Below are 12,871 nucleotides of genomic sequence, written 5' to 3' on the forward strand. Positions count from 1 at the left end.
ATTTCACGGGAGAGCATTTCGACTCTTCGGCCAATCATATAGAGAGAGCGAGTGGATAGTGAGGGGACCGCGCGCGGCTCTTAAGTGTCTCTGTCACATGACTGTCGTAGCCGGTAACGCGCTCGGCCAAATGGACACACAAGTACGAAAGGTGAATTATGCCAAACAAAGGGTCACCACAATGTCATTATCATCATTTTAAAAATTTAAGTGACGGGTAAAAATAGATTATGACCGGATTTTTATGACCCTGTCAGTCAAAATGACAGACAACGAAAAAGTCTAGCGCAGCCTCTGGTGGTAATATTCCAAGGTTATCACAACCCACCCAAACAAAATTTATATAGTCCCAAAAATATGGTATGTGTCCCAAATATACAAACTTGTACATAAAACACATCATAACCTGTCCCCACAGTAGCTTCAATACATTGTCTTTAAAATGTTCCCCGTTGTTTTCCCCCCATCATTTCTCAATTCTCTCGCGGGAAATATTTAATATTCTTCTCAGTCCAAAGCCAAATTGTGCTTATTTAAGTAAAAAAACATCCACTATACATCCTCGCTTAGCCATGGAAACGTGACTAGGAATGAGCACATTTCCTGAAGGTGAATTAAAAAGAGTTTGGTGCTTTTCCATCTGGGCACCTTCACTCAAGTCCCCTCGGGAGGAGAGCATGTATATTCATAAGAGGTGGGCAGAAGAGAAGATAGTCAGAGGGTGCGGAAGGGGGGTGGGGGTTAGTGAGAGACCCAGCTGGTTGTCTAAAACTTCCCCTTAGTGACCTCAATTCCGTTGGCCCCTGTCCGTGTGGGTCTCGGCGGCCTGCATGCGTCCCCGTGTGAACCAAAGCAGATGGTTGGCACCATGCGGTCCCAGGTGGCCTTAATGTCCAATTATTTAAAGCAGAAAACTTACTTGCGCCTGGTGGAATGTACCTCAACGATACTTGCAGTCATGCCAGGAATTATTTACGCGCCTTGAAGCAAATATGCATTTTCGCATTTTAAAAGTAGGTTGGCTGTGATCTTTCGGAATATGCTCATTCGTATTCTCAGTCATCTAGGTTAGCTTTAAAAATCAGAAAATCAAAGTTTTTTCTTATGACAGTGTAATAACACTTATAATCTTGAATGGCTTGAACACTAATGGATGCTGATGACAGATGTCAATTGGTGTCCTAACCCTAACACAAAGACATTTGAAACAATGTTAACCTTTTCATCAAAAGTTACAATTTACTGACCGACACTTAATGACATCTGTCATAAGCATGAATTAATTATCATATTATTTATGAGACTGTTAAAGACGATTTTAAATAAACCAAAGAGTCTGTTGTCCTCAAAACTGTAGGACAGTCACACAGTTACTGGATAGTCAAACGAGTTAACCACACTTTCAATGACGCAAGGTCCTTTTCAATTCCTTAAACAAGATGCTAAATAAATCACGACAGGGAGCTGTGAATCGTAGTCTATGTTGTCATTGCACCTGACACCACTTACGGTAAGCCCAGCATGACTTTAGCCATCCAACTGGACAACAAAGGTCACGGTTACTGCCAGTAAGGGGATGTTGTTGAGGGTTCGCCAACCAAAAGAAAACTATTCGTCTAAATTCCAAAAAAAGTTGCAAAGAAAACTTGAAGTGGGAAGATTTATTCAACAGAGCTGTCAATTGCCGCTTTTGTGTGTTTTCTGGTTTTGACAGTTTGAGAGGTCACCTTTGAAAAATTCACCAACTTTAGCAAACTCCCTCAAGCCGCAACACCATGAACTCACATCCTCTGGTGAGCACTATGAGAGCTTTTAATGATGTACAGTATTTAAATACCACCCATTCACATTATTGACTTGTTAAATTGTATAGACAAGCCTTGACGAAGTCACTTTTACACAAGGCCAGATCAGCATTTTAGCGGCTTGAGCAGAAGTCTAGGGGGGGAAAAAATGTGAAGAGATTGAAGTGCACTTGAATATTTAAAAGGGCACATTTGTTCTTTATTTTTTTTTCTTTATATTTTTGAAATTGTGTTGAAGGATTTTTCCGTAAAATGTGGATGTTATTACGAGACAGAATGATGACAAAAACGACCAAGGACTTTAATAATGGCTTTAAGCGCATGTGATTTTTTTTGTTTTTTTTTGTTTAAACATATTGTGAAATCCACTAAAAATGACCCCTCGATTAGATTAAGACTGCCGGCCATAAGCTTGATATATATCTTGAAAATCTATATCAACTAATGGAGCAATTTTAATGGCCCATCATCTAAAAAGCAATAAAGCTCACTTGCATTTTGTGCTTTTGCAACTTAGCGCACGACATTAACTGTATTGCACGTGTCAGACAACTTTTCACTGGTGAATGACTAAAAGCCAACAAATCTTCAAGAGTATGTTTTTGTTTTTTTTTGGTTTTTTTTTAGCATTTTGAAGTAATATTGTCCTTTCATATTTTAAATTGAATGTCTAGATTTGTGTTTGTTTTTGTGTGAATCTCTCAAGTGTGCTACCCTTCTTCGTGATTATCGGATATCCAAATTGAGATCCAACCGAATTAATGAAATACCCAAGTGGCTATGACAGCTTTCACCGGCATGTTTAATGAATCCCCTATACAGCTTATTTTTACTGCCTTGTGCGGGAAAATATGAGGAAAATAAAAAGATCACTCAGGCATGAAGCCGTTAAAGCTTGTGTACATCAACTGGGAATATATGTTCAATAGCAATAAACTACAGAGAATTATAAAATACCAATACTGAGTTAATAACTAAAATAATACCTTACAATCCTTAAAGGACAATCTGTTTAATTTTAAATATTTTGTCATGTAAAGCTCACATTCATACCTCGACAGTGGACTCCCTCATCGTAGCCATCCTCACAGTCTCTTGCTCCATTGCAGAGTTTGTTGAAATGAATACATTTTTTTGTCCCGATGCACTGTACATGATTAAGTGGACATCGGATCACCACATCTAATTTACCTGGAAAAGAAAAAAAGAACAGTTGTCGTTATTATTGTGCTTAAAGCCAAAAGCAAAGTTGAAAAGTTATCCATCCATCAATCCCACTACACTGACTATACCATTGACTAGTCAGTAGTCAATCATTGGGTATATAGAGATAAACAGCCACATAAATATCTTGTAGTACAGAGATCCCCATCCACCGGGCCGGGGACCGCTACCGTTCCATGGCACATTTGCTACCGGGCCTCAGAGAAACAATGAATAATTTGTTAACGACCACAATCTGTCGTAAAAAGAGTAAAAATGTGTATGTGTCACCCTGTAAGGGTTGGCCACCCTTACCGGTATGTTTGCATACATATACCAGCCCTGTGTCATTCAGTGTAAACTGTAACGTTAGCTGCTGTTGGCTATGTGCTGCAGGCGGTGATGTCCTTGGACGTTTTAACCCCTTCAGACCTAGGCATGCTACTGAAGGACATGACGCATTCACGTCTCTAAACCAATAAATACACTGTGTTTGTTTCTGTTGCCACTAATGGGAGATTATTGTATAAAACTTTATCCATCTAAATCAAATCATGAGGTTTGACACCCCCTCTATGCTATTTTTACCTTTTTTGAAAATGGCAGACCAAACACAACTTCAAAAAGGGTAACGCAAAGTGCTCATTTGCCATTAAAAACACATTAACATTATCATTAAAAATAACCAATAAAAGCATGAAATATCCCCGAACAAAAAAATTGCACTTTGTTCTGGTGTTTGAGTAAAAATCAGTGCAGATCTTTTTTTTTTTTTTTTTTTTTGCCCAGCAGAAAAAATGCGGGTCTGAAAGGGTTTACATGGAAAAGACCACTTGCTGAGCAAGAAGAGGAGCCCACATCCAAGTCCATTCTGCATAATAATAAAAGCCAGCAAACGAGGCAACAAAAGCAAATGCGCTGAGAGCATAATACCTCGTGGCGAAACATATTTACTGTCATTTTCCGCCACACAATACTGGTCCGTGTAAAAAAGGCCCATTTCATACCAGTCAGTGGTGCAAAATAGGTTGGGGACCATTGCTGTAGAATATACATTGTATATACAATTTCTTTTACTGTATTTTTCAGACTATAAGTCACACTTTTTTTCATTGTTTGGCTGGGAGTGCGACTTATACGTGAAATTATTAACACATTATTATATCATTTTACATGTTATTTTAGTGTTTTGGAGTGACACTGATGGTTTGGTAAACTTGTTAGCATGTTCTTTATGCTATAGTTATCTGAATAACTCTTAATAGCTGTGTTATGTTAACATACAGGCCACGTTCGCATTTCGTTGTTCATACATCATGTAACATCACACTGTACGCTTATTCAGCATGTTGTTCTCTATAGTATTTTTATTTGAAACTGCTCTTCAAGATGACATATCTGTTGTATGTGTTGGATTTTATCAAGTAAATTTCCCCCCAAAATGGGACGTATAGTCCAGTGCGGCTTATATGTTTTTTTTTCCTCTTCATTGTGCATTTTTGGGCTGGTGCGACTTATACTCAGGTGCGACTTATAGTCCGAAAAATATGGTAAATAAACGTTTACTATATGTGAGCCATTCAATCAGTAGACATTTCAGTCAAAAGTTGAAAAACAAGATTTACGGTTTTCCTTACTCATTAGAAATCGGCAAAGATCACGATCGTAACATCTGAGAAAATTAACAAAGCCATTCCTCCCTTTTAAATGTCATTAGTAACCAGACTTTATTTTTTAACCACAGACATTAGAAAATGTACATAGGAGTAGTAGATATCACGACTGCACTGTGCAATGGCCAGCTTGCTGTGCATCATACTTGTAGGAGTGGAGTAGAGTGGGGAGGTTAGCAAAATGTTAGCTTTGTTTACCTTCAAAACGCACACCTTGTGGTCAGCAAATGTCATAGTCTGCTCAAAGTCACCTTGGTAATACACCCGGCACGTCTATGACACGTCAGCATTGCCGGTACGTCAATGCGCCGCTGACGCTCACCCCAATTTCTATTGAGGCGTTTTACGAGCAGAGCATCTGTGGCACGGCTCGATAGGTTCACATGAAGATTTCAAGATCGCGCGAGAGTAGCGGGTATTTAAAGATAAAAGTACAACAATCATTTGCCTTTCAGAACCCACGTATCGGTCAGCTTTCTTTCTGAAAGAAAGAAAAAAAAAGTCCTTTGCTAAAGAGACAAACAATCGCAATGACAAAGATTTTTACAAGTATTTCACAAATGAAATGACTCAATGATTCATTTCTTATGAACGGTTATGAACGGTTTTCAAAAGCTTTATTGATGGACTCTCTCAAGTTAACGCGCCACACAGAAATGCATGAAATTAATTGCATATTATTTTGAAAATCGAACGGATCCACCGTATTTTTACACGAGTGACTTCCGTGGCCTGTACTTCGAAGCCGGTTTTCTGGCTTATGAGGGTAAGTTCGAGAGTAACTTCATCACATGCAGCCTAACCTCCGGGCTAACCGGGACTACGAATGGTGGATACAGTGGGGCAAATAAGTATTTATTCAACCACCAATTGTGCAAGGTCTCCTACTTGAAAAGATTAGAGAGGCCTGTAACTGTCAACATGGGAAAACCTCAACCATGAGAGACAGAATGTGGAAAAAAAACATAAAATCACATTGTTTGATTTTTAAATAATTTGAAGATTGAAGATGAGATGTGGCTGGGTCTTTCAGCAAGACAATGATTCCAAACACACAGCCAGAGCGACAAAGGAGTGGCTTCGTAAGAAGCATTTCAAGGTCCTGGAGTGGCCTGGCCAGTCTTCAGATCTCAATCCCATAGAAAATCTGTGGAGGGAGTTGAAAGTCCATGTCGCCCAACGACAGCCCCAAAACATCACTGCTCTAGAGGAGATCTGCATGGAGGAATGGGCCAAAACATCAGCAACAGTTTGTGAAGAGTTACAGAAAATGTTTGGCCTCTGTTATTGCCAACAAAGGGTACATAACAAAGTATTGAGATGAACTTTTGGTATTGATCAAATACTCATTTTCCACAGTGATTTGCAAAAAAAATCTTTAGAAATCAAACAATGTGATTTTCTGTTTTTTTTTTTTCCACATTCTGTCTCTCATGGTTGAGGTTTACCCATGCTAACAATAACAGGCCTCTCAAATATTTTCAAGTGGGAGAACTTGCACAATTAGTGGTTGACTAAATACTTATTTTCCCCACTGTATATTGAAACGGGAATGTTGCAATGGCGACATACGCCACACATCAAATCTGGTCGTCTCAGAGTTAGATTTTGCTTAAGCCCAGGTTTTCGATTAAACACGCTCTATTTAAACAGCACTCCTCTGCAGACGTTTCCTTTTGACAATGACAACGTACCTGGACGACTCGTACGACATTGGTTTTTCGGAGGGCACGAGTATTTCGAGAACGCCAGAATCTGCTGGCGTACCGGGACGATGTTCTCCATGAAAGATATAGATATTCAGCTGAGGGAATTATTTACCTGTGCCAGTTGATCGAGGCGGATGTTTCTAATTTAACCCGCCGAAGTCAGGCCCTCACAATCGAGCAGAATGTTTGCCTGTCCTTTCCCTATTTCGCCAGCGAACAATATATGTATTCCATTGTTGATGCTGAATATCTGAGTAAGAACACTGTATGCCGTGTGATTCGGAAAGTGGTAGGAGTGGGGTATGGAAAGGCTTCAAATTGATTGTTGAAAATGCTATACAGAAACCCGTTTCGGCTTCACTGAATGTACAGTAAACCAATGTGATTCTTTGCTCTCATGCTGGAGAAATATATTTAACAAACTTTTCCAGCGTTATTTCGTTGTGTAAATGCATTTATAATGATCATAAAAATTTGTAGACTATGTAAACATTGAGAAAACTTATGAACTTATAAATGTCAAATCCACTGATAGAACAGACACACAAATATAAAATATATAAATGTTTATTGAATATGCATTTTACAGTCTTGTTTAACTGTGAGAATTGGTTACAAAAGACGGGCTTTAATTTGTTATCATTATGCACAGGCATCGTCAAAAATGTAATCACACAAAACGCAACCACGCATCGCTTCCCCGCATTTCCGTCTCCTGAGTCCTCACAAATATAACATAAAATTTTGGGGGGGTTTCTGCTCGGGCCTGCAAATGAAATTAATTGATCGGGCTCAGGCTGGGTCAGGCTGCATTTTTTAGGCCAAATCTATCCTCTACTCAGAAGATGTTCAAAGGACATACATACTCATACAATCAAAGGGACTAAACATGCAATCATCCTGCTTCATGTGGTGATGCACATACTCATATGATAAATTATTACTTACAGTTAACGTACCAAATCTTATTTTATTGTCCTGACAGCAGGCTTTATTTCTTTCAATGGACATAAGTAAATTGGCATATTTACGCATTTACACGATCTGTAATTCGCTGCCAACAGACCGGTCGTGCTCTACTTGCTGAAGCGTGTTGGCTTTCGCGGTGAGGGTGGATTTAAATTCTTCATAACTCCGCAAAATTATCGCGCATTCCTCATCTGTGAAATAAGATGTCCGTGCCGTGTCAAAGTTATGTTTGACTCTCGTATCCGCCCCCTATTATGTGAAGACGCAGTAAATCTGATTGGGTTAACACAGGTTCAACAAATCAACCTCATAATCAGCGTCGTAGCACTGATTGACACCAAACTAGGTAACCAGGTTTTGTCAACCCCAATTTTCCACTGGAATCCTGGGTTACTTCTAGGGAGGTTTAACTCCGTTCGTAGTACAGGCCACCGGTCTGCCTGATCCAACCAAATAACATTGACACAGGAGGGTCACGTCTAGCGTCAAATAATAAACTCTGCCGTTCGTTTCGAGTGAGATGCATTGAACTGGGATGCGTCTAAAATGTGGCCGCACTGCAACTGATGTGCACACACTGCTTAACTTTAACGGCCGCGTTTCACTGCGTTGACGCGGCAGCAACGTTGACGCGCAGCAGACGTGCCTGGTGTATTACCGGGGTACCGCGTGAACCAATCTAGCCGATCCACAGACGCTCTGCTCGTAAAACGCATGCTATGGAAATTGGGGGCAAGCGTCAGTGGTGCGTTGACGCGCCGGCATCACTGACGCGCCGTACTGTAGATGTGCCTGGTGTGTTGCCGAAGTAACAGTAGCAAAGTTACTAACGTCTGACTTTCTTTTGATAATTCATGAAAAATTGGCATCATCATTATGTCGCCAGGGGTATTGCAATTACTCAAGTTATTGATCTTTGTAATATAGTGAAAGCATATTTTTTTTATCTATTGCGTCTGCCTACAAAGCATGTTCAAACCCAACTTTAAGATGCAACCTTGATGTGAACGTTTCTGAGTGGAGAGGATATTTGTAAAACATTTTTTGGGGGAGAAAAGCGGATAAAATACACAAATTACATGCAGAGTATCTTATTGTGAAACAGACAAGTTTCTGCTTTCAGTGGAAGGCTTCACAAATTTGGACGGATGTCATTCTTATTGAGGTTTGTTTTCCATGCAGATAAGCGTTTCTTTTTCTTCTTCTTGAGATCCCCTCAAAGGATAAAAGAAGGCCTTTGTATGAGCCAGAAGAACCTAAGCGTATTCAAATACATTTCTACTTCACAGGTTTTCTCGTAGTGCAGTGCAGATGTTTCCAGCCACTCATGAAGTCCCTTAAAAAGATTTTTTTTTTTTTTTTTTTTAAATCTCCCACTGCTAGTTGAGCGAACAGCAGACAGCAGCTGTTTAAGGATTCATGAGGCACACAGGCGACCCTCACTCATGTGGGAGCAAATAAAACACAGCTGACCATCTCTACCTTAACTACACCAACATTACCATTACCGACGCACCATTGCGTCCGAGTAATGGGAAGATTTATCACTCGTGTGATGGGATCCGGAACAATCCCGGAAGTTATCCCCCTCATAAGAAGTCCCATTCCAGCACACATGGACCATCTTGTCTGGCTGATTACTTATTCAAAGCATCCATTTCTACTTGGAAAGGGACAGAACGTTTCAATTAATGTGCCCGTTGCAGCGCAGGGCTGTCACGCCACGTTGATTTACACAAAGCCAGTACGCTAGTATGCCTCCTGTAATGACACAATAAAGACCCGGGCAAGTTTCTCCTCCCACACATTTCCATGAAAATGTGCAGGGGACCTTGGGCTTTAATGAATATTACTTGGCTTTAGTACCACAGTTTCACACAGTATTTAGCTAAGTTGAAGTGAACAGCCCTAGTCTTTGAAGGTTCGCACGAGAGCCATTCCCTCGAAACCAGACGCTTCTCGCAGTGTCAAAATGAGATAGGACACCCTATTAATATGATATTACATGATATTTTTTAATTTTCTAAATGATTCATGAATAAAGTCTCACCTCTGAAATATTCACTTAAATGTTTGCATCCTAAAGTTGTGTTTCAGCATGCTTCCATAGGCAGAACCATTATAAACATCAATACAAAGAGAAATTAAAAGCATCCAACATCCCAAAACCACGTATAGCAGGCTGATTGGACATAAATTCACCATTGGTGTGGTTCAGAACGTGAAAGGTTGTTTCTCGATACTATATGCCCTGCGATTCAGTGTGTACCTCGCCTCCTGCCCATAGTTGACTGAGAGACGTAGGCTGCAGCAAAAAGAAATGAATGAACAATCTTTCTCAGCAGCTTCAATATTTAGACAGCAAAGACCAGCTGCTAGATGTACCGTAATTTCCCGAATATAACGCGTACTTTTTTCCCCCAAAATCAACTTGTAAAATCATGGTGCGCATTATAAACGGGTACATGGATGGAGTCAGAAATATGTATATATTATATATATATTTATAAACTGATTTTTTTTATGGACACAGCTACGTTGTGTTGAAGAAACGTATGCAGTGATCCTTTGCCGACCATTACGATACGTGACGTCACCATTTTGTTTCGTAACGTAACAACAGACTTCCTGTGTGTGTCCGTCAACTATATCTGTCCCTCGGGAAACTCAAACCCAAATAACAATAGTTCCTATTGTTAGTGTCGTGTCGACAGCGATGGGCGCTCTTGGATTTCCGACTTACGTTCTCCCTTTCATTTTACCGTATCAATCCATGGAAGAAACATTTATTCATGATGATGAAACGAGCCTTTAAAAGAAAAGTCACATCTGTTTTGTTTTCTCCTAGATTCTAATAAGTTGGAGAAGTTGTCAAATCATATTATTACCGTAAATATTGTCAGTTTATGGTAATGTTTTGAATTACCGTAATTTCCCGAAAATAAGGCGCACTTTTTTTCCCCAAATCCACTTGTAAAATCGACGGTGCGCATTATACACGGGTATATGGATGGAGACAGAAATAAATACATATAAATATGTATATTTTAAGACTTTTTCTTTATTGACACGGCCATGTTGTGTTGAAGAAAACGCATACGGTGATCTGTTGCCGCCATTACGGTATATTATGTCACCGTTTGTTTTGGTAATACTTCACTCTGATTGGTCGAATGACTTCCGTGAGTTCGTTTGGTCTGCACGGTTATGAGCTCCTTTCGTTTTCCCACTTCAGTCGTCACTTTTACTTAACAGTATAATTCCAAGGAAGATACATTTGCGGTATTTCATGATGATGAAACGAGCAAGCTACACGACAGCCTTCAAAAGGAAAGTAATTTCCGTATCTGAGGAAGCTGGAATTCGTGAAGCAGCAAGACGGTATGACGTCGGAGAATCGAGTGTGCGGTATTGGAAACGAATGAAGAAGCAGCTGGAACAAGCAAAGTCATCAGCAAAAGCAATTGGTAGGGGCAGAAAAGCACTTATAAGAATGCTTTAGATGTTCATGTATAATACAGATATGGCTGTTTTGTTTTCTCATGGGTTCTCTTAAGTTGGAGAAGTTGTTAAAGGTTGTTACAGTAATGGTTTGCACTACCTTGCTCTTGATGGAGAGCTACCAAGTAGTTCTAATGACATAAATGTGGACATTCCCCAACAAAAGGAATCCCCCTCATAAGGGAGCCCCAGTGTCCCAGAACACTCAACACCTCCACGTCCATTTGGCAAATGTGCTATTTAACGCACAGCTGTAAAGGTCCCTGACAAGCTAACCGCGTTGTCAAGCTCTCTCCTCTCTTCTCGCCACATGGGTTCTAATCTAATGTGATAAGGGGAGGATGGCAAATGAATATTCAGTGGCTCGGATCTGTCATGCAAAGGTTCACAGATGGTCTCCCAACGGTTGCTCATAGTTGCTCTCGGAGCTTCCAAACTACTAAACTTTGATGAATTTAAGCCAAACGTGCGGTACAGTAACATTCCCTTATAATCTGTTTGGAAAGGTGTGACATGGACCATTAATGTTTGAAATGCTTTCTCAAATTCATGTAGTCATTAAAGCAATCCAGGAATTTTGTTTGAATGAATGAATGGATTTTGTCAGAAATGGGGTACTGGACTCAAATGCACTTAGACAAAGGTGAGTTGCAGGTTTCAGTTAACAGCGTATTATCCTGACACTGGATAATAAGCCAGTTCAACAAAAACAACAACTGACAAAAAAAAAAAAAAACTTTGGTCAAAAACAAGACAATGTAAAACTTAACTTGGAGACGGGTTGTAGCTTCCTACTGCTTTTTAAACATGAATGACATTGGGCTAACGATACACAAGTTTAGGCACTCACGTGATTAGGGGGAGGCAAAACAAGGCTGACAAATAGGGTGACCACCTATCCGGTTAGAGGACGGAGACCGAGCCTTTTCAGTGATGTGTCCGGCAATGTTCCCTCTAATTTTTCATGTGTCTGAGCAGACACACAAGCTCTCCGAGCACACCGTGGACCACGGTGAGCAACATCAGATGTGTACACGGAGGCCACACACCAGTATCATGCCTATTCAAAACCTTGGATCATAGTAAGTTACTTGGCTTATCCAAATAATGAAATTACAGCAGCAATTTTCATTAGTTTACTTTTAATACAGTATAATTGATTTGGCCTACTTAAAATGAAAGAGACCAAGATCTCATTGTTCATAAGATGTGTACTATGTTGTATGTGAGACTCCTGCCTTAACCATTGGAGAGTCCTGCTTTGGCCTGGGTAAGGTCCAATTGTGGCATGGGTGAGTTAATAAATAAAATATAATGAACAACCACAATGTATCACTCCCACATTAAAACTGTTCAGACAATAAGGACACTCAAAATTCCTATTCTCTGTGTCTGAGCAGCTACAATGCAAAAACACACCTCCTTAAAACTAGTTAAATTTCCTTGTTTTCAGTGTAAATCTACATGAAATAAATTATCTGCCAGTGCATCAAGTAAATTTTTACTCAGAACGCTAGAAATAAGAAAAATAGCTAGCGGAAAATTAGCTTAAAAGACATATTTTAAGCAATAAATTAGTATATTTAATCTTCAAAAAGCTTTGAAAGGCCCTAAATGTTCTTAATTCAAGAATAGATATTGTTCAAAAGATTATTTGAAAGCATTTTTCTAGACACCTGTCTCATTGAGTTACGTTGCAAAATGGTGCAGAAAACAATTTTGTTGGTCTAATTAACTAGATTAGTTCTAAAATTAGATATTAATTAATACTGTAGTGCTTGCAAAGATTAGCAGTGGAATGTTGCTTCAGGAAATCAGCAGAGGAGTCAAACTCACTTTTCTCCACCAATGGGAGCGCTGCGTTGCCATATCGAAAGCACCAATGGAAGCGTCGCGTTGCCGTATCGAACGCGCCAATAGGGGCGCTGCGTTGCCGTATCGAATGCACCAATAGGAGTGTCGCCCTGACGTATCATTGCAGCTTTAACAGATAGTAGTCCTATTGGTGCTA

The 12,871-nt window shown here is 39.8% G+C and overlaps 1 protein-coding gene across 8 annotated transcripts in view; it reads right to left on the reverse strand.

The window, feature by feature from the left end:
- The window catches only part of lrp1bb (low density lipoprotein receptor-related protein 1Bb), a 469,826-nt gene that overhangs the window by 310,643 nt on the left and 146,312 nt on the right, over positions 1 to 12,871 (reverse strand). For all 8 annotated transcript variants that reach the window (XM_057852528.1, XM_057852526.1, XM_057852531.1 and 5 more), the window contains one exon: positions 2,859 to 2,996. In XM_057852528.1, the coding sequence (XP_057708511.1) occupies positions 2,859 to 2,996 (138 nt within the window). The remainder of the gene's footprint in view (positions 1 to 2,858; positions 2,997 to 12,871) is intronic.

This window comes from Corythoichthys intestinalis, chromosome 12, assembly GCF_030265065.1.
Source record: "Corythoichthys intestinalis isolate RoL2023-P3 chromosome 12, ASM3026506v1, whole genome shotgun sequence".
NCBI classification, from domain to species: domain Eukaryota; kingdom Metazoa; phylum Chordata; class Actinopteri; order Syngnathiformes; family Syngnathidae; genus Corythoichthys; species Corythoichthys intestinalis.